General features: G+C 38.1%; 1 protein-coding gene across 3 annotated transcripts in view; it reads left to right on the top strand.

Annotated features, from left to right (window-relative positions):
• Positions 1-26,643, top strand: part of USP32 (ubiquitin specific peptidase 32) — a 107,722-nt gene that overhangs the window by 13,815 nt on the left and 67,264 nt on the right. For all 3 annotated transcript variants that reach the window (XM_032779330.2, XM_075073948.1, XM_032779329.2), the window contains exons 2-4: positions 11,036-11,141; positions 11,796-11,914; positions 19,568-19,727. In XM_032779330.2, the coding sequence (XP_032635221.1) occupies positions 11,036-11,141; positions 11,796-11,914; positions 19,568-19,727 (385 nt within the window). The remainder of the gene's footprint in view (positions 1-11,035; positions 11,142-11,795; positions 11,915-19,567; positions 19,728-26,643) is intronic.

The following is a 26,643-nucleotide window of genomic DNA, read 5'->3' as shown; positions in this document are numbered from 1 at the left end:
GTAAAGTGAAAAAAGGAGTAAATCATAGGATTGAATAATAGCAGGAACTTCTAGAATAATTCATATTTGTGAAAATCCAGTGATGTTTTTCTGGTCCCCTGCCAAGGGGCTTTTCTTAGCAAGTGAGTGTTGCAGTCCCCAGAACAACATCTCCAGATGTGTTGAGGCGCCCTCTGAAAATCTCCTTCACAGCTTGCACACTTCCACCTGCCTACTGATCTCTTCAGAGGCAGCGTTGTGGTGATACTCATCCTTTGGGCTTGCAGAAACATGTCTATCCCCTTCCTGTTTGCCCCCATTTTTCAATGCTTGGATCTGGGAAGGAATTAAGGGTGCTGCAGGTGCTCTCCAGCCCTTTTTGATTTCAGTCACACCTTGGTTCCCATTCCTGAATATAGTTTCTCTATCATGGTTATCACTTGTTTCCTTTGAACTAAGGTATAATTTTTCTTCCTTTTTCTTTTATTCTATCTCTGAAATCCAGATGTGAGAGAGAGAGAGAGAGAGAGAGAGGGAGGAGCTTTGTTACTTACTACCGTTAATGTGCAGTCCCACACAATGAGGCAAAAAAGAGCCAATTCATTTTGATCCAGTCCCTCTCTCAACAGAGGGAGTTACTGTCAGCAAAGAAATGAGACTCAGCCATATGGATGAGTCCTGCCTTTTCTTTAGAAGTAAAAATGTTTTGTTTATTGTGTCTTCTCTCTGAGGATCTCAGAGCACTGTACGTACATTCATGAATTAAGTTTCAACACATTTATGAGGTAGGGAAGTATCCCCATAGTATGAATAAGAAAACAAAGATAAAGTGCTCCTCAGAATCAACCAGCAGCTGTCTGGCCTCACTGCAAGTAGAGTTCGGGTTTTCTGATTCCCTGTCCTGTATTTTAGTTACAAGATAATATTTTCTTTTAGACATTTCAAAAGAACAAGGATGGAATGTGACAGGATGGTGCGTACAGTATTTTTTACTATTGGGTAGGACTAGTATTGAGAAAACACTTAGCGAAAATATTGCCACATTTCTTGACGATTGTGGTGGCAGGAGAATGATTTTTTTTTGTGAGCTGTAAGCTTGCTCATGCAGTTCGATATCCTTTCAGTCTTGTCAGGGTAGTCTGAAAATTTCCAGTGTTTATAAGTTATTTCATAGCCAACATCCTTTCTTCCTACAGTTTTAAATAGTTTCTTGTAGCCTTTCGAAGCTGAATGAGAAGTGGAGGCACTGAAGTTGGCTCATCCAGTTTTCCTTCAGCCTGCGGCAACTAATGTTCTGTAACAGTCAGGCTTCTGTATAGCATACCACTCTGGGAAATTCTGCTCGGTTCTGTCACCGGTACCTTACAGCTGCAGAATTTTTGTGTTCAGTTTAAAATAAAAAACATCCCATAATTCATGCTTTTCTGTCATGAAGGTATTTCTCATGCCAAGTGCATGATTTCTACCCTTGGTACATAATTCCCTGCCAGCCCAGTGGACAATAGAAAGCTTTGTCTGAACCCTTCTTTTCTGCCTCTGTTTTGCTTTCTCAGTTTTTGTTGCATATGGACATCGTTCATTACTGTTTGCTCTTATCTTCTGTTCCTCACTTTGGTGCTGTTTCTCTCTTCCTCCTCAAATATTTTTCCCTTCTGTCCCTGTCTGTGTTCTTGAAGCTGGTCCTATTTTTGCTTCACAAAAGGGCAGGAGTGAAAAGTGGTGTCGCCAGTTTGTTGCCCATGGATCATGCTTGTTGTCTGCATAATCCTACTGATCATTGCTGGCCTGGAAAACAGGAGAATGGGTGTATCACAAAATGTAATAAAGCGTAACTGGAGAATCTTGGTCTTCTGCATAACTCAGCAATCTTTTGCCACTGTTGTGGAAGATAAGCTATGTGAAACTCTTCACACAGTATCAGGCTTTTAGAGACTGTCAAAGAAGATTGATAAGGACCATTGCATGTCTGTGTCAGGGATTCCCAAATTGTGATATTTTGCCGCTGGTGGGATGTGAATTTACATTGAATCCATTTACGTCACAATAAACTTTGGGAACATGTGATCTATGTAAAATAAGTGTTTTGGTCTCTGTCACAAGGTTGCCAATTTGTACCAAGTAATCTCAGCAGAGAAGCCATAAACTGAATGATTGTAGATTAAATTATTGCCATTTATGGACAGTTACTCTGAGGAATGAGAGAGATTGCTGGGGTTCATGCTGCTGCCTGTGCTCTAACTGTCTTGTTAACTCAGTTGCCAGGCTGCTCGTTAGCGTCTTTCAAAAACACGAAACATGTATCTAGGATATAAAAAATAATAATGTAAAGTTTGAGTTGTAATCTTTAACTCAGTATTTCTTCTGAATAGTAAATCTCACGTTCTACTTCAAACCTCTACACGTGAAATAAAAAATGCTTTTATTCAAGGACTACCTTCGTGGAAAAAGCATGCTTGGGCTGTCTCCCACCATCTTCATCTCTCTCTCTCTCTTCAGTTTAGGACATGATCATCTTCTAAAGGTTTCCTAAGTCCTGATCATTATTCACCCTTGCAGGTGAGACCAGGGAGAAGCGCGCACTTCAGATGCTCCTATTTCTTGTCTCCACGTGTTTGTTACTGTTTAACAGTATGTTTAGCTTTGAATTCAGTTGCAACGTGGCTGTTGTCAGCAGTATCTTGGGAGCCTGGGGCTAGCCAGTAAATAATTGTAGAAATGGGTTTTTTTCCCCAACCGTTGACACTGATAAAATAAAAATAAAATCTAAAAAGTAAAAATTGAAACACTAACAATTTGATTTGTGTATATACATAACCAGATGAACTCATCTGCTTTATTTCATGTTATTAGTTATTACAGAGCCCTTGCAGCACCACTAGACATTAACAGGCTCCTGGGGTTTTCTAAGCATTGACTTCCCCCATCTCTTCAGCCCTGGTCAGACTGGGATGAAAGACAAGTGTTCTTTGGCCAAGAGCCCAGATGAGTAATGTGGTCATGGGGCTGTACTCAGAATTAGTTCACCAAAGCACAGTCCTACTTTCAAGATATTTGGAAGTCTCACGTGCCTGAATTATTGCCATTAATAGTATCAGTTAAAGCAAGAGCTTATTGGGCCGACTTCTGGCCAGTCAAACAATGTGTTCTTACCTGTGAAGGGTCTCATGAAAGTTAAAAGGTGTGGGGATCTCTTATTGACCCAAATACTTACACCAGCTCAGGTTTGATTACTTGGTAGAGGGCAGGTCTACACTTAAAATGCTTTAGCAGCACAACTGCAGTGCTTGGATGAAAATGCTGCTATGCCTATGGGAGAGCTTCTTCCATCGGTGCAGATAATCCATCTTTGCGAGAGGCTGTATTTATGGTGATGGGAAAAGCTCTTCCGTCTACACTGGGGGGAATTTTCATTCCCTTGAGTGATGTAGTCATACCAAAGTAAGTTTGTAGTGTAGACTTGACCTCTCTAGCAAACCCTGTGGCTAATCTAGGAGTAATGTTGATTAGTCCAAAGGGGTTCTCTGCCACAAATGTCTTAACTTTTAATTGTTTGTGTATTGAAGAAAAGATAGAGGTGCACAGGTGATTCTAATTTGGCCTGAAGTGGAAAGGATATGCAGAATGCAATTAAAAAGGAAGGAAATACCCCACAGTGGCTTTTACTATGGGGAGACTTGGAAATAATTTAGTAAATTAGACTTCATTGGAAAGGATCGAGCTAGGTCTTGTTTGCTAATCCTTTGTCTGCTGTTTCACATTAGGCTTGCCACATGTTTTCATTACAAAGTATAATTTATGGGACTGGAAAAGGTGATATATGCCACTCTTTTTTTCATAGTCTACTTAAGCTAATGTCTGGATTTGTAAATATTTAGTGGTTAAGTGCAGGATGAGGAAACCAAGTCTCTCAAAATGGGATACACATACTGTATAGTTCATAAAATGTGTGACCAGCATGTGATTTTTCTTATATTTCTGAGTAACACTCAAAGCACTTTTTAGTAATTTATATAAAACAAATAGGAGCATAGGTGTGGTATCCACTTAACCAAAGATAAAAATGATCACCACCTGATTGTACACATTGTTAGGTAGATTTTCTTCTAGAAAGACATTTATTGTGGTTCCTGAGCTTTAATTTGCATTGTTTTCAGAGATTTCATAGAATGGATTGGATTGGAAGGGATCTCAAGAAGTAGCTAGTCCAACCCCCTGCTCAAAGCAGGACCAATCCCCAGACAGATTTTTGCCCCAGAGCCCTAAATGGCCCCCCTCAAGGATTGAACTCACAACCCTGGGTTTAGCAGGCCAATGCTCAAACCACTGAGCCATCCCCCTGCCAAGGAGATCTTGGCTGTGTAACTTCCATTGATGGTAATAAATTGGAAAGCTAAATCCCCAGGCAAGCCTTGAAAATTTGGGGGATAATAACCACCTGTGGCATTCCAACCTCAGCATGAATTAAATGATTTAAGGCCCTCTGAAATTACACAAAATTCCTATATCATGCTGATATCTGGCCTTCGTCACACCACTGTCCTGTAACTGTTGGTTTCATCTCTCTTACATCCAATCCCATCTTTTTAAACCATTGCAAATAAGGGCTGCTTAAGTTCCATATGTATTAAGATCCATTCATATATATTAATCTTTAAAAATAGATTACCTCTCAGAAATCGGTTCTAAATCTAAATCGGAGCTTAGGTCTGTACAGTTTTAGTCTGAGGACCTGGTCTGAGGACCTCAGTTAACAATATTTGTCTCTCCCGATGTGCAGTATGTATTAATGTCTGTTTCATTATGAAATTTGTCATTTTATTTAAGTTCTTCTGCTCCAGCTGGAAAACCTTGGTATTTTTGTGTCTGCTAGGCTTGATTTTAGTTAAGCAAGGTGGAAACTTAGCACCTCCTCTCCTTAGAGGTATTGATAGTCTCCACACGTGAAGTTGCCTTAAGTACACTGAGTGTCATAAGTTAGAGCTTCACAGTGAAGACATCAATTTTGCTGTTTCACTATGTTGGTATTGTTTTTTCGCTATACTTTTAAAATGAGTAGTGATGTGCTTTATTTCTTTAAAACACTTTTTAAAACTGTTTTACACTGGAAAATAGATAGAGGGATGATAAGATTATGGCCCAGGTATGTGCCTCTTCCCTCCAGACATAGAATGTGATTTGGTCTTGCCCTGAACAATGCAAAGACTTGGCCACACAGGAAATTCTTTTAGTGCCTTTTCCTTTCCAGCCATCTATTTCTTAGGTTCTCCACTTTTAATTGTGCTTTGTCAATTCCTCTGTCTCTGGTAGGGTGTTCAGTGCATAATGTGTTTGAGTAGAGAAATTTGATAGAAATCTTTTCAGATGAAATACACAAGTTGTTAGAACTTGGAACCAATGGGTGTCCATGTTTTGAAAATTCTAACTTCTTTAATTAAATATCTCCAAAAACAGTTTAGCCTAGAAACTTTATTTGTTGTATTCAATAGTTATTTGTGAGATGTAGTGCATAGATATAGTGTGAAAAGATTTCATAGTTGGAATATGTCACTGGTTGCTAGTGTTTGGGCTCTCTGTCAAAGTTTCTGAACCATTGGAAACTCTTTCCTAGTTAATTTACTCACATTTATTGTGAGTTGTGTTCTTTATTTTAATGACACCAGAAGGAACATTTTTTATTTCCCTTGTAATATTACAGAGAGTCCTCTGTGTCTGTGCCTTATGAACTCTATAGGTAAATTAAGGACACTTGTCATTTTTGAGGAACAAGGTTTCTGGATTTTGACAGACTAGCTGTTTATAGGGCTTATTGAATTTTTTCCATTTTGTAGCAATTCTTTACCTGCACATTTTCATCTGTTACAAAGAAAGCATCCCCTTTTAAAATTCCTCCATACTTTTTAATTCTTTCTTTTTTTTAAAAGAAAAGCCTAATTTTGTCCTGTCTTTCTATCAAGGGAGTAAGTAGATGTAGCTATACAATGCATTAAATGAAATCTTCTGTTAACTCATAAAACAGAACGGTAATAGAAATAATGGACATTTGTGTCTCAATTTACTATATATAACACTTTACACACATAGTTACCATACTAGTACTATATTACCAGACTAAGATTTAAAAATGGGATTCCAGTCTTCCGCAAAATAGCATTTGCACAACAAAAGCCGTAAGAGGTTTCCAGAATTTAGTTGTACAACTGATAATATAAGCTAAGGGTAAGACTGCAAAGTGCAGGATGTAAGTTACGTAGCTGCCTACACAAACAATTGGCAAAGAGTCACTGGATTTTTCATTTTGCACATGCATGTGTACACTACGAATGAAGGCAGGATGACATGTACAAAATCTGTATGGAAGTTTGGCACCAGCAAAATATTGTTCTAGTCTTGTCTTGTCATGATGATAGCCATCCCATTTCAAGGCTACCTTTTGTAATGTGTGCCAGGCCATTTCTTGCTGCGTTTTCTGTGCTACATTTTGATGTATCATTTGAGCTTTCATTATAAAAAGTCAATTCACAAAGTGCATATTAAATTCTTCTTCCAGTATTGAACTATTCTAGAGAAGTGTGTATTATCGAATTTCTAAATGACTTCAAGTAAGCCTTTTTGTCGGGCTGACTTGGTCATGACAACATGGTGTTTTGATGAGTCTTGTAGCAAAAGAAGAATACACTGTACATTACTACACGCACCTTATGTCATTGACATGCATAAAAATAAATGAGAGAACAAAATTACTTTACAAGATAATGGACATTAGAAAAAATGTTCTTTTATACTTGTTTACTGTGAAGACCACACCAGAGGATTCCAGATACAGTACACACATGTCATTTCAGTTTTTGTTTCAGTGCTTTTAAAAATATCTTAGAGTAGATCTTTACAACATTAAAATTTCAGTAATGAACTCAGTCAGCGTCTTTTCAGATGCTCTGTTGAGCGTTATCTTAGAAAGATGAAACAACAGTATGTTGTTCCCATTTTGTCCACTCGCATTACCTTACTGTTAAACGGTGAATCAGCTTAAAAAAAAAGTCTTAATGAAGAAAAGAGTGGAGTTAAGATGAGTGAAGAGAGCAGAAAAGGAAACTGAAAGAGAGTCTGTAAAAGTAGGCCTTTGTCAGTATAGATTTGTAATGCTTATTATACATTAGGACAGCATTGCTTCCAGTCTTTTTACACTTGTACTTGTACCATAGGATCATACATTGGCTAGTGGTCTAGAACAACACAGTTGTCCATTGTCTCCTCCTGGAGTGTTTACCAAATCTTAGTACTTTTGGCTTCCAATAATAAAATAAGTATTGTAATCCCTACAACAGTCACATTAGCTATTTTAACTGTGCAGGTGCCTTTTCCAGTGAGTTTTGAAAAAGTCCATAAGTCTGTGCTGTCAAAATTGCATTTCTTTCCTGAGGTTTTGTCTTTAATCACAAAGAAATTATGCATCTGCTGAGGCTGGTTTGCTGATAAGTTTCCTTCCTCAGGACTGCTCATTCCATGCCTTGGATCTCTTTTAGAGAGTTGCTCACATCCCTTATTTCTGAGTGAGGCAACAAGCCATGTATCTAAATGAGACAGCAGAACCACTTAATATGATGTTGTCTTAGGTGACTATGGTCAGTCCTGTTACACATAGTTATTGTTTAGTATCTGTCTGAGTTGGTGCATATCAGCTGCCATTCATCTGCCCTTGTGTAGAACACACAGAGGAGAAAGAAGACTTTTTTTGCCACGCATAGTGAAAGGGGAGATGTGATTTCCCCCTTTCCCCCCAATCTCTTCTAAGAACCTTCCCGCTTACATTCTAGCCTGCATAATTTTGCCAGGAGGACTGCTTCTAATTCTCTTTGGAAGCAGGTCTGAAAAGAATAATGTTGGAATTGCAATTTGTAAAGAGCATGCTTTGTCGAAGATGGACAGCATTTACTTACAGGGTTTTAGGAACAAAAAGGCCTTATATGATTTACATGTTTAAGGAGTGTTTAGACTTTCCTAAACTTGCCCTAGTGGATTTTCTTCAGTTTAGAAGGGTCTTCACAAAATAAATTCAATGAGATTTAATTGAGCGAAGCATAAATATATACCTATCTAATTAGTTTAACTTGGAACTTTCCTCACATACTTGCTGGTTGACAGTTACATCTAGGTTCCCATCCAAAAGTTACTTACCTTTTATTTAAAAAACAAACCAACAAACCCCTCTGCTATTCAGTTGTGATTGTCATTTTTGAGGGACAGGATTTTCATAGCTCCTGGTGCACCCAGAATTGTGTTCTTTTTTTTTTTTTCCCATTTGAAAGTAACCATATTAATACTTGAAAGCTAGGATGGCTCTTACCTGATTAAATGAGCTAACAGAGTATTTTTAAATGCTGTGAATTGTTTCCTTTCACTGATAAAGGTAGATGACCTACATATGCAGTATAGCCTTGAAGACCTCTTATGGAATCAAAATGATTAAGAGTAGGAAGTGTGGAATTTAAAACTCTGACTGTGTGCATGGAGCATCTACAATCCGTTTATCCAAATAAGCACAAATTTAGCTTTTGTAATGTACCCTCTGGAGCATTTCAAAATGGGTTAAAGTGCATTAATAGAAGAAAATGATCCAAACATCTTCTGGGAAGCTAATCTATTTTTGTAGCATTATGCAACAAGCAGTGGAATGAAATTGCAGGTTCTACATAATGGTTTCCTTAGAATGTGCTCCATCTGTACTACCATATCATTTGAATTCACATACCTATGGGCATCTTAAACTACTTCAGTGGAGAGCATTAAAAAGAATAGATTGATGATGGAGAGTGACACAGAGCTCATCTAACAGTGTGTAAGGCTACGTTTTGGTTTTGCTGGACATCTATCTGGTGCTGGTAGTAATTATGATGGTACCGATAGAGGCAAGATACTAGCACTTTTAGCATCATATTACCTAATCTTATTTGGTGGTATAAACATAAGTGAACACTTGTCCCCTGCCTAGACTAGCACTGTGTTGCTGTCACTGGTGGAAGAGCAGCAGTGGGAGTCTTCTTACAAATCTGCTGCAGACAAGACTTTAAAGGGCTGTTACAGCAGTTACTAATTATAGTGAAACTAGTTCAGATAAAATGCAGTCAAATTATCTTTCCAAACATCTCACTGGTGCTATAAAGGTTACAGAAATTTGTCAATGATTGTGTAAGCAGCTCATGACTAATCTAGCTGCCATTCCATGAGGTGGAACAGCAGTTTCCTTTTCTTAATGACTTTATAATATTTCTCCACAAGAGTTAGAGAGCATAAATCAGTCACTGACAGCAGGAGAATGCCCTGCCCACCAAATTTTCTTCAGTTTTATTTATTGGGAACCACCATCCTAGCATCAAACAAATGCTCTTCTTGCTCCTAAATCTTATGCTGTTGTTATTGAACCTGGCTGTGATACAGCTTTGAGCAGTGGTCCCCAACCTTTTTTGTCTGGCGGGCACCAGATGACGAGCCACAGAGGACCGTGGCGGCGGACGAGCATCCACCAAAATGCCGCCGACAAGCAGTGTCATCCAGAGGCGTCGCTTCTGAAATGCTGCCGAAAATCGGCAGCATTTTGGTAGTGATGCCTGTGGATGATGCAGCTTGTCGGTGACGTTTCAGCAGATACTCATCTACTAGCCAGTACGCGGGCACACTTAGATGCTCCGGCGGACGCCATGGTGCCTGCGGGCACCGGGTTGGAGACCCCTGGAAAAGCCCCAAAATATTTTTATATGGTCACTTGCACCTCTTCTTGAGCTTCACGTGCCTGAGGTGCATAACAGACTGTCCATTTTGGGGAGGAAATGGATGAGTGTAACAGTTCATACCGCTGTGTTAATGGTACTGTATAAAACATAGGATATTTCTACATTAATTTTTTAGCCCCACTGATTTCTGATATATATGCTGATGCTATTATGCAAACTTCTGACTTAAGGAGTGCATTCATGGCTCCCGCTGAAGCCAGTGATAGCTGTTTGTGCACATTTGAAGTAATGTTTGCATTTAATTCAGTTTTTGAAGTTGTTTACTGAAAATACGTATTGCTGATGAGCTAAAAATGTGCTATTTAAGGGTAGTAAAAGGTTAAGGGTAGTAAAATAGAACACCTGCTGAACTGTAATGTTGTTTGCTTTAGCACTGTCAAATATGGTTCTCTTTGAAATAACTGACTCTTGCAGAGTAAAGGAAAACTTAAGGCAGTTGCTGCTGAACATGGTCTGCTGGCCAAACCATGACCAGCGCAGCAGCATTTGTTCTGTTGTCTGTGACAGTAATATTTCCCCATCAGCCAGACTTCGGAGTCTATGGTTAGTTGCACAGTGCAGTATCTGTAAGAAAACCAAATAAGAAGAAATGTAATTTAAAGTAATTTCTCTTTGAGAGTGTAACTTAAACGCTGACTGCTTTCATTTCTAACATAGATTTCTCTTCCTATTAGTGGTAAGGTACTGATGCCTATAGATCATGTAGTTAGTGAGCATTCTAATTCGGGAGGTGTGCTTAAAGAACAGTACAACTGGAAGTGTGTATTATAGAAAACACTTCATGCTTATATCTTCTTGTTTTCCTTTTCTTTTGTAAAGTTAGAGGGAAGGTGAAGTGAGTTAACCTGGACTATTGACTGCATTGTTTCTTTTTTCTCCTTGTACATGAGGGAAATAGTTAACTTACTCTCAGTTTAAAGAGAGAGAAAAGAAAGAAGGGTAGATGGGTAGAAATTGTTTGTATTCAGTAATCCTTCCATTATTCCCATGGCTTGTTCTCAATCTACTCTTGAGGATATTATTTCCCTGTTGGACTATTTAAGATATCTTGGAAAGACCCTTTCATAGGCATTGAGAATAGGAGATAGGAAACAACAGCAAACCTAATGTGATAACAAGGATCAGAAAAGCTTAGAAGGTGACTAGCCTAAAACAAAAACCAGGACCCAAACACAGCTTGTTGCTTTTTTTTTTTTCATCCTCACACTTTGTCTCCCTTCCATAATTTAAAGAATGAAACTTAACTGTTTTTGTTTCATGATTTCTAGGTCATCTACTGTTCATTTGGGGGAACTTCCAAAGGGCTACATTTCAATAACCTGATCGTGGGATTAGTCCTGCTTACAAGAGGCAGAGATGAAGAGAAAGCAAAATGTGAGTAACAAGTGTGTGTAATCAGAGTAACAAGGCGCATAGACCATAACATATGTAGAACTTGCTTTTCTAAAGCAAAGAGTAACTTGAGGTTTGTAATATGTAGATCTTGATTTTTATATGTAACTCAGAGCACAAGTTAATTAATCAAGACTAAGAATTTTTTTTAACTATGCAGATCTCAATATTCATTCAGGATTTTTATGTTTATAGCACTTAACAAAAGTGAAGTGATCTGACATTACATAGTGAACACCCAAGTGTGTCTGGGTCTTGTTGAAAGGCTGTTGAGGATACTCTGTAAGGAAGAATGAGAGAGTGTTACGGTCTTAGTTCTTTTTTTGAAAATTTTTAATTAATCTAAAATATCTGCATAATGAGTTTTGTTAGTTTATCTTCCTCTTAGTTTGACTCTACAGTATTTGGTTTTCCTTTGGCTACCAGATAATAATATACAGAAGGAAATATTTGTTAACTCCTTATTGAGCAATACCAGAGCTTGGTGGAGTGAGCCTAAATAAGACTCTTGTGCTTTGATTACCATACAGTTATTGGCACTCCGAGTCAGGTTTAAACGGAATTTTTGAAAGCTTAACTGCAAAATCAGCACAGCTTTTGTATTACATTTGTTTTAATCTCTCTCTTCTTACCTAGACATTTTCAGTCTCTTTTCCAATGAATCTGGGAGTTATGTTGTCCGTGAAGAGATGGAGCGGATGCTTCATATTGTTGATGGAAAAATCCCAGATTCACTCAAGAGATGTTTCTTCGAGGTATGTCATGCAATTTTTAGTGAATTGAGTTTACAAGAGATGAAAGTATTACTGCTTTATTGGACAGTTTATTTTCTTTGGAATATACATGCATGTATGTACATTTTTCAAAAATAACTGTTTAAATACAGTATATATTCTAAGCTTTAAAAGTTGTAAATCCACATATGCAACTGCCATCGACAGGAGTAGACAGGTGTATAAGTAGCAGACAGGGCCTGTGCAATGGCCCTGATCGTCCAGCACTTACACACATGCTTAACTTTATATGTGTGTTTGCAAGATCAATGCTTGTGGTTAAAACCATGCTGTCAACTATAGTTTAAACACAGATGTTGTTAACGGGGGTTTCCTTGTCCAGTGTGTACAGGGATTATTTTCTTTCTGAGGGCAATGGTATAATCTTACTCACAAAGAAGTTGAAGGAAGTTCTACTTAGAAGTGTGTTTTCTGTTTAAACATGTTTTGGTGGTTTTAGCATGGTTTCAGATTGTTTCTGAGAAGGAAATAGAGTACTCAGAACAACCATGTTGGTTAATTGGAGAATTCAAGACTTTAGTATAAAGATTAGTCTGTTGCGTTACTGAGTCAGAAAGTGGTCCAGTTAGCATGCTCATTGCCCTAAACAGAGTGATTGCATCTGAAAAGCATGAAAGGTATTGACCTTCATCTGGTGGCTGACCACTGGACTATTATGGGGAAAAATAAGATTTTTATTTAAAAATTATTTAAAATAATAGTGGCGTATACCATCACTAACATTGATTTTAGACCAAAATTGTGTTTGCATCAGAAGGAAATTAAATTCCCAGCATTATTGTACGGTATACTATTGAATTAGCGGATTAGGTAACATCTCTCCAGTTTTTTCAAGAGGTGATGTGAAATCCATTTTTGAAAAAAAAGGTTGTTTGAGTTTGTTTGGCTTATATGCAAAAGAAATTTCTAGTATTTTTAGATTTATACATGAAGGTGGAAATAAGCAGCAGGTAATTCTAATGTAGGTTAGTAACTGTATTACCTTTATAAATCTCATATGTTTTATGTTTAGATTACATATCTTAACACTGAACTCACTGATATAGCCATTTAAAATTTGTAAAAGTTTCTTTTTAATGTAGTACACTAAAATGTGTTGCCTTTTACACTCCAGTTTGATACAAACATATAACCCTTATGTTCAAGAATACAGCAAATTAAACTTCTTTTCATTAAAATCAGTGGGAGAAAATCAAGTGACACATTTTCTTTCGGATGTAAGAATTAGGTTTTATTGTGTTTTGCCTTTTGTTTCTGATGCAGTGTAAATCAAAACAGATAATTCTGTTTGAGTTGATGGAAAGCTCTCTGCTTTTTCAAAGCACCATAGTCCGTTAAAACTTGCTTTTCCAAAAGCAAATTGTTTTCAGTTGTCTTTGCAAAGCTTTCTAAGTCCCATTGATAGATATGCCTTCTTCCTTTGCAAACCTTTCTGTGCTTCCTGCAGAAATGAGCAAACAATTGAAAAAGCAACCTTGAAAAAATAAAATTTTAAAATTTAGTTTTTTTTTCCCAAATACATTTTTGAATTTTTAATTCAAGAAGTGGCATAGACAATACAGCAGAAGATGTTTAGCTAACAAGTCATCCAGCACTCACCATAGCAGTTGTTATATTATAAAAATCCTTTCTTCCTTTTTTTTAAACAGTTCAACAGTGCACATTTGGTTAGATTTCTGTTTTTCTTACCACACCCCTTTACTGAAAGTAGTACTATGCTCTTGAAGTGCTTTTCATCCTTTTAGGAAGTCAGTTCAGGGTTAGGGTTAGAACTAGGAGGTTGCCCAGGCTCTAAGTTCTGGGTTTATGGGTCAGACCTCTGCCTATTTCCCACTCCCTTACCCTGTTTCAGCTGATCGTGTTTTCTACAGAAGCAGTGGATTACTCTGATTATATTCCACCCGTGTCTTGTGGCGATTTGTGCCCCCTTAAGAACCTTTTAAGCATTTCTCCTATTGGTCAAAAGGTGCCCTGATGGGTGCATGGATTTTGCCCTCATCTCAAGAAGCTGAGATCCATCCATGCAGAGCTCCTGTTGGCTTTGTGAGGTAGAGAGTAGAGATCGTTTGCCAGGTAGAGCATGTGAAAAATAGGTTAAACTTTCCCACAGAGAGAAGATGAGAGTATCTGAACTTTAGCCCTAATGAGGGAGATTGAGCATTCGACAAAAAAAAAATTCTGTGAAATTATGCTGCTAGAAAGGTCAGTACAAATATATCTAAGCACTATTAATTCAAAACCCAGCCAGAAAAAAACTACTGACCAAAGATGTAATTCTGAGCTCTCAGAGTTTAGGTCCAGCAAAGAATTCTGTAACTCTGTCAACATAGTGAGATAGTTTGCTGATGAAGAATCTGGAGATAGAATCCTTTTTATTTTTCCAAGACTGCTTGGAGGGGAAATGTACTCTTCTCTTTAACTGGCTAATATGACATATTCCTAGACAGATGAAAATCCTACCTTCTTAGTACACCTGTACTCCAATATAACGTGACCCAATATAACACGAATTTAAACATAACACAGTAAAGCAGCGCTCTGGTGGCAGAGCGAGGCTGCACACTCCGGCAGATAAAAGCAAGTTCGATATAATGCGGTTTCACCTATAATGCGGTAAGATTTTTTTGACTCCCGAGGACAACATTATATCGGGGTAGAAGTGTATTTGCTTCTCCTTCATTGCTTGAAAAATTCATTCCTGCCCTCTATATCCAGACAAGGAAATGAAGTAGCTACTGAGTCACACAAGATCTTTTGCTTGCTGGTGGGAGCCCTGTGTGCTGCTAACAAATATCAGGCAAGTCTTACGTTTGTGGTGTAGAAACTTTATAGAGCATAATGTCTGAATTCTAACAGAAAGCCAGTGTCTTACTAGATCAAGATTAAATGTTCCTTAAAATAGAGAACTAGGCATTATCACTGCTGCGGTCATTCCCAGTTCAGCCACTGACTTGTTGCATGACCTTAGTTAGGCAAGTCTTTTAACCTTTCTATACCTCATTTTACCCAACATTTAAAATAGGTACAACATATATCCACCATTCAAGTGGTTTGAAACGCTTAATCTTTCTATAGCAAACTGAGATTCTCACAAAAGACGCATCTGTAGAGCACAATATTAATCTATATTTCTCTGTCTGGTAAACTTAGTCATCAATTTTTTGAATTTAGTTGTATTGCTATCATCTGTTCAGTATCAAAAGACTTCAGACTAGTGAGGCTTAGTCAACTTTTCACATTTCACTGAAAACTGATTTGTATTTTACCCGATGAGAGAAGACTGTCTTACGGCTGTCTGACTTTATTAAAGAGAATGCTTTTGGAGTCTGTAGTTGTGGACTGCGTGTCCCTCAACTGATCTGGCAATGATATTATGTTTACCTTATACTTAATTCATAAGTTCTTCATTCTTGGCAGAAGCCACACATTATATGTACTCTGCAAAGACCAGTCTGGTATTCACTACTTATAAATTGTCCGTCTATAGAGTATGATGAAGTATATGCTAAAATTAATTTAATAGTGTCCAGGATACTTTATGAAAATATTTCAGAAGGAGAAGAATCTATCTGACTTCGTACAGTTTTCCAGTCTTACAAAAATGACTTGTATTGATCTTCTTTTGAAATAGAAAAAGGACATCATAACCTCTCAACTGGGTTTATTGGTCTGTTAATCGGACTAGGTCAGTTTGGTACTATACTTTGGATAGTAAGAAAGCTTTATGTTTCTGCTGTGGATCTTCCTTCCCATTGTAAGGCAAATGGATTTACTCTTTTGAGGATAAAAAACGAGGAGTCCTTGTGGCACCTTAGAGACTAATAAATGTATTTGGTCATAAGCTTTTGTGGGCTAGAATCCGCTTCATCAGATATATGAAGAAAAAAATGGAGGAGTAGGTATAAATACATGAAAGGATGGGGGTTGCTTTACCAAGTGTTAGGTCAGTCTAACGAGATAAATCATTAACAGCAAGATACCAAGGGAGGAAAAATAACTTTTGAAGTGGTAAGAGAGGCCCATTACAGACAGTTTGCAAGAAGCTGTGAGTAACAGTAGGGAGAAATTAGTATTGGGGAAATTAAGTTTAGGTTTTGTAATGACCCAGCCGCTCTCAGTCTTTATTCAGGCCTTTATTCAGTTTGCAAATTAATTCCAGTTCTGCAGCTTCACGTTGGAGTCTGTTTTTGAAGTTTTTTTTTTGACTGACCTAACACTTGGTAAAGCACCAAGAAGAGACAGTCGTCATTTCTTCTGTGGGAAAGAGTTATATAGGGAATGTTGATAGCCTTATCTCTTGTTTTTAATGCTGTTAGGAAAGCTCGTAGAGTTTTCCTGAATTAAGTGCTATCAAATCGTTCTATTGATATTATGGAAAAACTGGCCATCTTTGATTCTGAGCTAAGTCATAGTCACGTATTTTATTCTAAATACGCACTTGAGCAGACCATCATGTTTTGTTTTCTACAAAGTTATGCTATATAACCAACTAGTATGTTAACTTTCCAAAGAGTATTGTGTTTGCATCATAAACTGTGCTTTTTGTAATACGGATTTGCAGTGTGTGTCTGGTGAGGATGGGGAGAAGACTGGGAAAAATTTGCTCTTTTTTACAAACAGGCATGATGTTTTATAGCGCCATTAAAAATTCAGGAAAAAATCTTACTACCATTTTAATAACTTATGAGGAAAACATTGTATTAGCCGACTATCCATAAAGCTACATGCTTAACTGTGATGTTCATACAGCTTGGCAGGTGAAGTTCAGACTTCTAGGGGTAAATTTTCAGCATAATGCCCAAGGATTTAATGACAAACCCATTAAAAAAAGCTTCATGGAGAAATCGTGCATTGTGCTAAATCTATGTTCTCTGTTGTGACTGCCTTTCCTAGCAGAGGTGAGGAAAAACTGATCACCTGATGCCCAGAAGTGAAATACTGATTTGTCCCTCTCGATGCCAATCGGTGAATTCTGTAGTTTGAATATAATAAAACCTCTTGAAAAGCAAAGGACCTGTTATGCTAAAAATAGTTGTAGAGAGTTTCATAGACTAACTACTGCACATGATTTATCATAGATTGAAAAACGTGGAAATGAGAGCTCAGAAAGGATATGTAATTTCAAATGTACAAAATAGTATTTAAAAATATCAGTTCTATCAATTTTACTATTTGGATTTATAAGCTTTTCTCCATTTGTTCTGTTGTTTGAGAGGGGAAAATATAAAATAGAAAACAGGATGTAACTCTTATACAACTTGGTCCTGCATCCAGTGAGGTGTGTTAAAAACTAACTTCATATCTCTCAAGTAGGCATATTTAATTCTGGAATATAGTCTTGTTTCATTTCCATTTCATTCTGTTTCAATTTGTGCATTTTTTTTCTAGGCACAGTGGGGAATTAACTGTTTACACATAAAGGGAAAATTGAGGCAGCCAGACTCTTTTGCTAGTCTCCTGGAACATAGCTGAGGGAAATCTACATAATGAATGTGAAATATTTTCTTATTACCTGTGAACTACAGAAAGGATACAGGAAAACCTGAATTTTTTTACACGGTTCTGTGTTGAAACAATAGTACAGTGTGTAGCAATTTCAAATAGCATTTATTTAAAAATCATGCAGGTATTCTTAAAGGGATCTTTCACGTTTCTAAAATTTCTTTTCACTTCCTTTGTCATGTCAGTTCAATTTGTTTATGGCATAGCAAACATGTCTACATGGGGACACCCAGGAAATTAATCCAAATTAACTAAAGGTGTGAATTTGGAGTGGATTACTTAAACTGTGTTAAACCCCACTCTGAACATTCTTTATTTAGCATTAAGTGGCCTTAATTGGTTTTACCTTAATTGACTTTGTACTGCATGTGTAATACAGGAGGGGTGTAGAAAAGGATCCCAAAAATGATGTGAGGGCTTGAGAAAATGTATTACACTGAAAGACACAAAAAGCTATATCTGATTAGTTCATCAGAAAAGATTGAGAAGTGTCTTGACTACATTGTATTACCTTTATGCGGAGAAAATACCAGGTACTAAAGAACTCTGAAATCTATCAGAGAAAGATATAACAAGAACCAGTGGCTGGAATTTTAAACCAGAGAAACGTGTATCAGAAATTAGGCATACATTTTTAACAATGAGGGTTATTAACCATTGGGACAAACTATCAAAGGAAGTGGTGGATTTGCAGTCTCCATGTCTTCAGATCAAAACCGGTTGCCTTTCTGGAAGATATGCTTCAGTTAAATACAAGTTATTGGGCTCAATTTAATGTCCTGTGATGTGCGGGAAGTTGGAATAGAAGATGTATTTGTCCTTTAAACTTTGAGTCTTAACAATCCTAAAACTCACCTGGTAACATTGTCTTCCTTGGCAGATACTCTTGCCAGTGCTGTAAATATATATATAAAAATAAAGTATACACTCATGAAGGTCCTGGATTGACAGATGAGATTTTGGTAATAAACACCCTGTGTGTGTGAGTGGCAGTCCATAATAAACAGATGTGATTTAAGCAGCAGCATGTTTAGAATTTATATGCCGCAAAGCTTACTAAGAGTCATAACGGACACAAATGTACCCGCTTAAAAATGTTACTGATAGTGTGCAGCCCGCAGAAACTGTTTACAGCTAGATCTCCTTTCTCACTCTTTCTTATAATAAACTATTTTTAGTAGTGAACAAGTTTAAAATAGTTGACTTTATCAGAATAGCAGAGAAACCATTTAGGTATGTTTTTAGTTTTTAATATTTTTAGCCTTTCAGATCTGGCCTGCTTGTGGTCATTAAAGTTTCCAAGGAACTCTTGCAAAATAGGGGTGTCATCCTAGGGGGTCCTAACCAGATTCCAGCTTGAACAGTGACATTCTGCCTACTTCAGTCTTCCTTGCCATTTCAATGGCAGTATTTTTCTTCATTTTGTTCCCTACACTATTTATAGTGTTGATACTTTATATTACCCAGCTGCTGTGTTTCACTCTAATGGGGTTGCACTTCAGTTATGGATGAAATCTTCATTGGGTGTAACTTGTATATTGATCTTTGATTTTTACATATATTGCAAAATATTTTGGAATCAGTGGGGTCAACAGATGTTGCATAATCAAATGTGATGGTTATAGTCACACCCATAAACTTCAGTAGTCCTATTAGTATTTGTCAGTTGTCTTCTAAAAAAGGGATTCAGACACTTTCACTGCATGGATGTAACAGGACATATTTTGTGCTCTATAGAATCTATTATCTGGGGTGCTCAGGGTATTATCAGCTACCATAAAAATACATTAAATTTGATTTAAAAAAAAAACAACCTTGTGAGTGGTAGGAAAGTATTATCCTTATTTCACTGAGAGAAACATGTTTAAGTGACTTTACCAAGGTCACACTGAGTCAGTAGCAGAGCTGAATGGAACCCAGGACTCTTTCTTCTCAGTCTAGTGATAGATTTCAGGGCAACATGGAAGAATTGACATCTCATGAACATTGTTTCAACACTTGTTTTTAGAGGAGGTTGCCACACGCTCTCATTCATACAGCTTGATATTTCATGTTTACGATTGTTCCAGGAGAAGAGAATGACTTATTCAGTTTTCTTTCCTTTTATTGTAGGGTGAAAAGGTAAACTATGAAAAGTTTAAGAATTGGTTATTGCAGAACAAAGATGCTTTCACGTTCTCTCGTTGGCTGCTATCTGGAGGAGTGTATGTTACACTCACTGATGATAGCGACACCCCTACCTTCTATCAGACTCTGGCCGGAGTCACACACTGTAAGTAATTGGCATTTTTTTGCTGTGTAAATGGGTATCTTTCTTACAGAGCTGGCCTTCGCTAATCTGAGTTCATAAAACTTAACTTTTGCCTCTTTCTGTGGTCATTCAACAAATCGCTACTGCTCCGTTAAGTGAAGCTACATACAGTTCTACTGTTGAGGAATGTTATTTGTTGCCCACGCTAAAAAAAAAAAAATTGTTTTTTGGGGGAAGCAGTACTGAGGTCACAAGACTTGTTTTAATGGATGTCAACTAAGTATGATTTTTAAATGTTGTAATGTGCCGAATGGAAAATATATTTTCCATGTATCTTCCTTTTTCTAATGAACTTAAGCAAAACGTCTTATTAATTTGATTCCCTCTTTTGTGCACCAAGAATCACAAATATCAGCACAGATTTATAAACAGTATTTCATAAATGTCACTGGTATCTCTTAATGTTTGCATTTCTTGGTGCATGAATAATGTTTCAGCTTTATTTATAGCCCTAGATATAAACTAAACAGAGTGAAACCCGGTCTGCACTTGCATATAGGAAAGATCTCCAAAGAAATGTAGATGGAACTCTTTTTCTGAGTCCATCCTGAAGTAGTAATAGGGCCATTTTGATGATATGAGGTGCTATTTTTCAGAGCCTGATTCATTTAAGAGAAATTTTGGGTAAGCATGATGTAGTTTCAATTGAATTTATTCGTCTGCTTTTAAAAACTGCATGTATTACAGCTACCTCTGGAGCAACATTTAAGTGGTAGATAAATAATCCTTGTGTAAAGTTTTCAAAGGACTTAAGTATCATTTAGGATAGGAAGGATAATATTTGGTCAGGCTGCTCCCGAATATCTTAACCACATCTGGTTCATTTTGCTGTTCTACCACAGACTTCGTGTATGACCTTGAGCAAGTTATTTCATCTCTGTGCCTCAGTATCTCAGCTATAAAAGTATATATAGTTTGTTTACTTAGATTTAAATAACTTGCCTAAAAGCTCCTATTCTGAGTTCTAGGTGTCCTTGGCATCAGTTGAAAATACAGTACATATCTTTGATTGTTAATGATTATCCAATGGCATGTTTTCTCCTCAAATGCATACAACTGCAAGGCACCAGCATATAATACAAACATTTACATTGTGTTAATGACTAGAGATCTCAACTGAGATTGGGGTTCCAGAAGCTGCCAAGATTTTATAGTCTGAACAGGAAAGATACACAAAGGGTGGAAGAGGAAACAGAGGCACATAGGAGAAATGACTTAGCTAAGGTCACATGGCTTGTCAGCAGTGGTAGAGCTGAATAGATCTCGAGTCCCAATCCAGTGCCCTGTCCATTGAATCGTACTCCCTTGCCGAATCAAATCAAAATCTAATATCCTCCACCCCCCATATCCAAAGAAAATTTCATTTCTAAACTTCTCAATATTCCCCACCCAAACACCGATTCGGACTTTGACATTGCCCAGATGATTTCACTTTCAGGACATGCTGCAGACCAAGGTAGGGGAGGGGCTGTGAGGATCATACTTGTTCTATATCAAAGGCTATTCATTGGATATGTTAGTGTTTGTGAGGTGTTCAGATACTATGGTGGTGTGAGGGCATAAGTAATTTTATGGGTTCTTCAGGATCAGTGTTCCCTGTTAAAAAAATAAAATGGAATGAAGCTGGTCATACTGTTTTTGTGTATATATCCTTGCATCTTGAAGAAGCCAAGTAGTTTATTTTTACTAGGTCTTGTGAAAATTATGAGCAACATGGAATGTGCTGGTGGAGATTATAAACTGTATTAAGAAAATGTGTGAAAGGTAGCCCCTTTGGCAATTTATGAGGTGAGAAGTCAACCCAGTCACAGGCTCTTTAAAAATCCAAGTTAGATTCACTTCCCTTAAACTAAATACCAGCCACCAGATTTGCGAACTCTGGCACTTGCACTTCTTCCAGTAGAATGTATGGCTGCTTGAATTGTAACCAATGCCCTATGTAGTCTGAGGAAGCTGGAACTAAATCCTGCAGTAAGGGTCTTGGATTCTGTATCACCAGAGTAGTAAACTAGAGTCCTTTCTCAAGTAGATACAGCTTTGTACTGTACTGAGCTGTGTGCGTGCCCAGGACACTGGAGATGGAGAATTCTGCTTATGAGTATTTGCTGGGATGGCGCTTGTGCACTGTGGCCCTTGCCCCTTCCCTGCCACAAAAGGGTGGTGCCAGTCCATGCTCCTTAGTTCCTTCTCACCGTGGCTAGAGTCACAGCTTTCAGTCTCTGTTTCTGAGAAATGTTTCTTTGTGTGTAATTGTTAGGAGCACCTTAGATTAAGTTTTCTTATTTAGTATAGTATTAGAGTAGTTGGCTGTCTTGTGTGATGCCCTCAACAGTGTTTAAGTTTGTCTGTCATGTAGGGTGGCCAGCCCTAACAGTGATCCCCACACGTGGTGCTTGCTGTATCTCAGCGAAGAACACGTCAGAGAGTGGTAGTCCATCTGCTGGTCATTCACAAAGAGAACTCAGGTGATGAGGGACTTGCTGCTGAAGCAGCACTTGCTGGAGCAGGTGATGAGGCCTGCTTTGGCATCGAGGCACTCGTCTGATTGGCAGTCACCTTTGGATCTGGCAAGTGATGTCCCTCCATGCTTAGGCTCTGGAATTTTCCCCCAGGAGGAAGAAGGGTCATTCTCTCTTCTGGAACAGTGAGGAAGAGGTCAGATAAAATGAATTAGGACTATTCCAGGGCTCAGGGAGGCTCCTATTCATTTTCTAAGAGGAGTGCTGACTGGCACCATACTTTCTCTGGCACATGGAATGGAGGATGTCCATCTAACTGCTCCCCTGTACCACTCAAGTCTGGTTCCAGCCATAGGGCATCTGTTGAGTCTGTTGCTGAAGTCATCGGTAACAGCACTGGCTGTCTCAGTGCTGACAGCATATCGGGCAGCATTAGACCTGTGTTGCATCTCAGTACTAAACTCCACTGGTTCCAGAGTTCACTGGTACCATAGCTTCTACTGACTCACCCTCCGTTGTGCCCTTGGCACCTTCTGGCTGCATCGCAGAGCTACAGGGATTGTCAGCACCATAGCTGGCACTATTTGGGCCTGAAATGGTGGAGTTGAGGTGAAGTCTAGCCCCCTCTACATTGGTGCATCCTTTGGCACCTTTGTTATCTTGGCGGCAGATCCCTTCATCTAGTTTGGTACTCCCCTTAGTCTCAGTACTAGCGCCTTTCCCAGTACTGAGTAGGAGCGTATCTCATTTGGTACTGCCAGTGCCAAGCCCCCATTCCTCTTCAGCACCAGTGCCTTCCCTGCATTGGGCTTCAGAAAAGTCTGTTTGCCCCATTGGGGTTGGCTCCCATATTGTCACTAGGGAGCCTCTGGGATTCTTCAAGATCCGTATTGGGGTCATCTTTCCCTTCGTCATCAAATGGGTACCAGAGATTGCCCTCGATCCCACTAGTATTAAGTATAGGCATCTGTCCTACAGTCAGGACAAGGGCTCTCGGCCAGGTATCTGTTGTCCCCCAATGCCTTATCCGTATGCCCAGTGGCCTCCTTGGAATCCTTGTGATGCTCCTTGGTTCCTGAAGTCCCATTCCTTGACCTGTTCCAGAGCAAGATTACCGGTCAGGATGGTGGCTTCCACTCCCAAACCATCTCAGCTGCAAGTGACCACTAAATCCATTCCCCCAGGAACCTCCAGGGCTTTTCCAACCACATCCTGTGGTGCAAGAACAGGACCTATTGCTGGTGCAACAAACCGCCTCCTCATCTCCGTGGACAGCTCTGCTGTGCAGAAAACTTCCTCTCCCTTGGTGCCTGAGGACTTTAAAATGTATCAGGACCTCCTGAGGAGTATGACTGCTACCTTCCCATTCATAGGAAGTCAGTGTTTCAAATCCTGTGGCAGTGAGGTACATGAAAGGAATCACTTGTTTCCACCTGCTGGTTAAAGAGCTGGTTCCTTTGTGGAACCTTAATACTGTCTTCGCAGCTCGTATGGGGCTTCCTTTTGAGCCTCTACTAGCTTCTTCTTTCTCCTCTTTATGTCAGAAAACTGCTTTCCTTGTCTCACACACCTGCATCACATCTCAAAGAACAACAGTTACAAGTAGGTAACCCTTTTTTCTGCAGCTGCTTTAATTGTGCATAGAGATTTTTAGTTAAATATAAAAAAAAAGTATAATAAACCAGTAAAGTACCCCTTTTATTTATTTTTATATTAAATGCAATTTATTTAATGATGTTCCCACGTTATCAGTTTTAGATATTTCACCCCCTCCAGCTTAGTTTTTGCCTTTTGGCTTCCAACTGTTTCCCTTGTGTTTTTTGGACTGCAGCCCTGCACAAGAAACTTAATAGAGGAGATTTCCTTAGTGTATGCCCTTTAACCAGGGCCCCAAGTAGGACTGGCTCTATACCATTCCCCCAGATTCCTTGTTTTAGGCTCCCTTCATTTCCTTATCACTGAAGCTGAATAATTTTCACTTTTCTGATAACTATGTGAAATTCCTCAAAAAAACTTTAATACACAAATACTGTAACTAAAAAGATGAACAGTAGAGAGAGAAAAGAGCAGACTAAGTCAAATTAATAGAATACGTAGCATAAGTAGGCTGACTCTTTAAAAAGTTTGTCTAGATAAGCTCACCTTGCATTTGGTTGTACTAAAGTTCTTTTGACTGTGTATGTGTGTATGTGCATGCTCACCATTGTCTATCAAAATCACAACTTTTAACAATTACTTTGCTGGCCTCTATCAAATCCATGTGTCACAAGTATTTCTCTATTTATAGGCTGTTGAACTCCTTTGATTGTGAAGGTTTATCATACTAGAGTGAGGTTATATTAGCATTTCAACATGGTAATGTCTAGTTTGGTTGGTTGTACTTCTGGAGGAAGTGCAATAGTCTCTGTTTTTCCATTTAATGGTTATTGTCTCTTCACATTCAAGTGATACCTTTCAGATGTCTTAGGTGTTCAGCTATACAATCTCAATTCCGGCTTACCAGTTCCACCTTTGCAGATATTGCTCCCTCCCCCCCCCGCCCCAGCAAAAAAAACAAACCAAAACAAAAAAAACCTCCCCCCTTCTCAAAAATGTTGCCTTTTTTGGCTAGATTTAATTAATTGTGCTTTGGCACAGTAATTGTCTTCACTGAAAGTGTTAACCTTCAAACCAGCTTGTTGTCTGCCTATTAAAAACAGAAGAATTAACATTGGTAAAATTTTAATCTGTTTGTTTAACTGCCAAAGATTTTTTTATATTACTTTCTGCAATGCTCGTCTGTTATCCCAGGAGAAATTTGAGCCTTGACTTCAGTTTTCTTTAGGAATTTTCAAGCTTTGTTGACTATACCAGCTTGTGCTGTTAGTTGTAGCTACAAGTTTCACTGGTAAAGGTAGCAGAATTTTGAAGCATCATCAAATATTTATTTGTTGTGAAATTTAGAACCTTTACTGGGTGTTTCAGCAGGAAGCAGGTAGTATCATGAAACTGAACCATTTCTCTCACAACTCACCCAACTAATAGTTTCTAGATCAGAGGTCAGCAACCTTTCAGAAGTAGTGTGCCTAGTCTTCATTTATTCACTCTAATTTAAGGTTTTGCGTGCCAGTCATACATTTTAACATTTTTAGAAGGTCTCTTCCTATAAGTCTATAATATATAACTAAAGTATTGTTGTATGTAAGGTAAATAATGTTTCAAAAATGTTTAAGAAGCTTCATTTAAAATTAAATTAAAATGCAGAGTCCCCTGGGCTGGCGGCCAGGACCTGGGCAGTGAGTGCGCCACTGAAAATCAGCTTGCGTGCGGCCTTCGGCACATGTGCCATAGGTTGCCTACCCCTGTTCTAGATAGTTGGAAGTATTGCCAGTTCTTTGATGTCCAATTTTTGATGGGCCATTTGCTCAGCAATATAACCTCATAAGAAATTGTATTTCATTTGTTAGGATTAAAAGAAACAAAAAAAAAAAACCTCCCAAAAACATGTATTAAAAAGTACATTAGGTGATGCTTTCTTAAATATTCAGCCACATGTAGGATTTGAGCAATGAATCTTGTGGCTTAAAATCCTATGTATGGCTTTGACTATATAAAATTGACTCAAAACTATGGAATACACAGCTGTGTAGCAAAGAAGTTAACCTGTAGTTAATTTAATCTAGTAAACCCACAGAATTACTAAGAATAGGTTGCAGTTTCAGGATAAAACTGAAATACAAATTTTGTCAATTATTTACCTATTAAGTATAGCAGATGAGGATGAGAAAATGTGCCTGGACTGTAAATATTGCATCAAATATTGGAATGTGGAAAATTGACTAGAACATGCTGATGACAACCAGAAAATGGTAAACTCTTCTGCCTTCCGCTGACTATTGTGCACTATTTCTTTTCTATGATGCTGTTGATGATTTCCCTAGTGGTCCCAAAGGTCAAAAAGAAATGTCATTGTGTGATTTACACAATACAAATTCAGCAGCAATGAAAATATAAAAGGGTTGACTAGTTTGGAGATGATTGTATCAGAGCATGGATATTTTTTATGTTCTGATATGCACAGAGTGTAACCCAACTTCATTATTCTTTAGTAGAGATTATTTTAACCATGTGTTCTTAATTCAGTTGCCCTCATAAAATGAGTGCTGCTGTGAGAGTTTTTTTTTTTTTCCTGTGAGTGAAGACTGTCTTTGGTGCTTTTTGCTTGGATATTTGCCTTTTGAGAGAACAAGTCACTGAAAAGATAGTTAAAAAACAAAAGTAAATACTGTTAGCCAAGTATAATGCAAAGTTGCTTATTTTCAATTTTGTTTTACTGTAATCAGTGAAACTTTGTAACCAAGGTTTACTAGTTTATTTCCTGGATGCGAACACCCAGCTGTTATTTCATAGGATGCCCTTTGCAGCTACATAGTTTAAAC

The sequence above is a fragment of the Chelonoidis abingdonii genome, chromosome 20 (assembly GCF_003597395.2).
Source record: "Chelonoidis abingdonii isolate Lonesome George chromosome 20, CheloAbing_2.0, whole genome shotgun sequence".
NCBI lineage: Eukaryota > Metazoa > Chordata > Testudines > Testudinidae > Chelonoidis > Chelonoidis abingdonii.
This window is presented reverse-complemented; position numbering and strand designations above follow the sequence as displayed.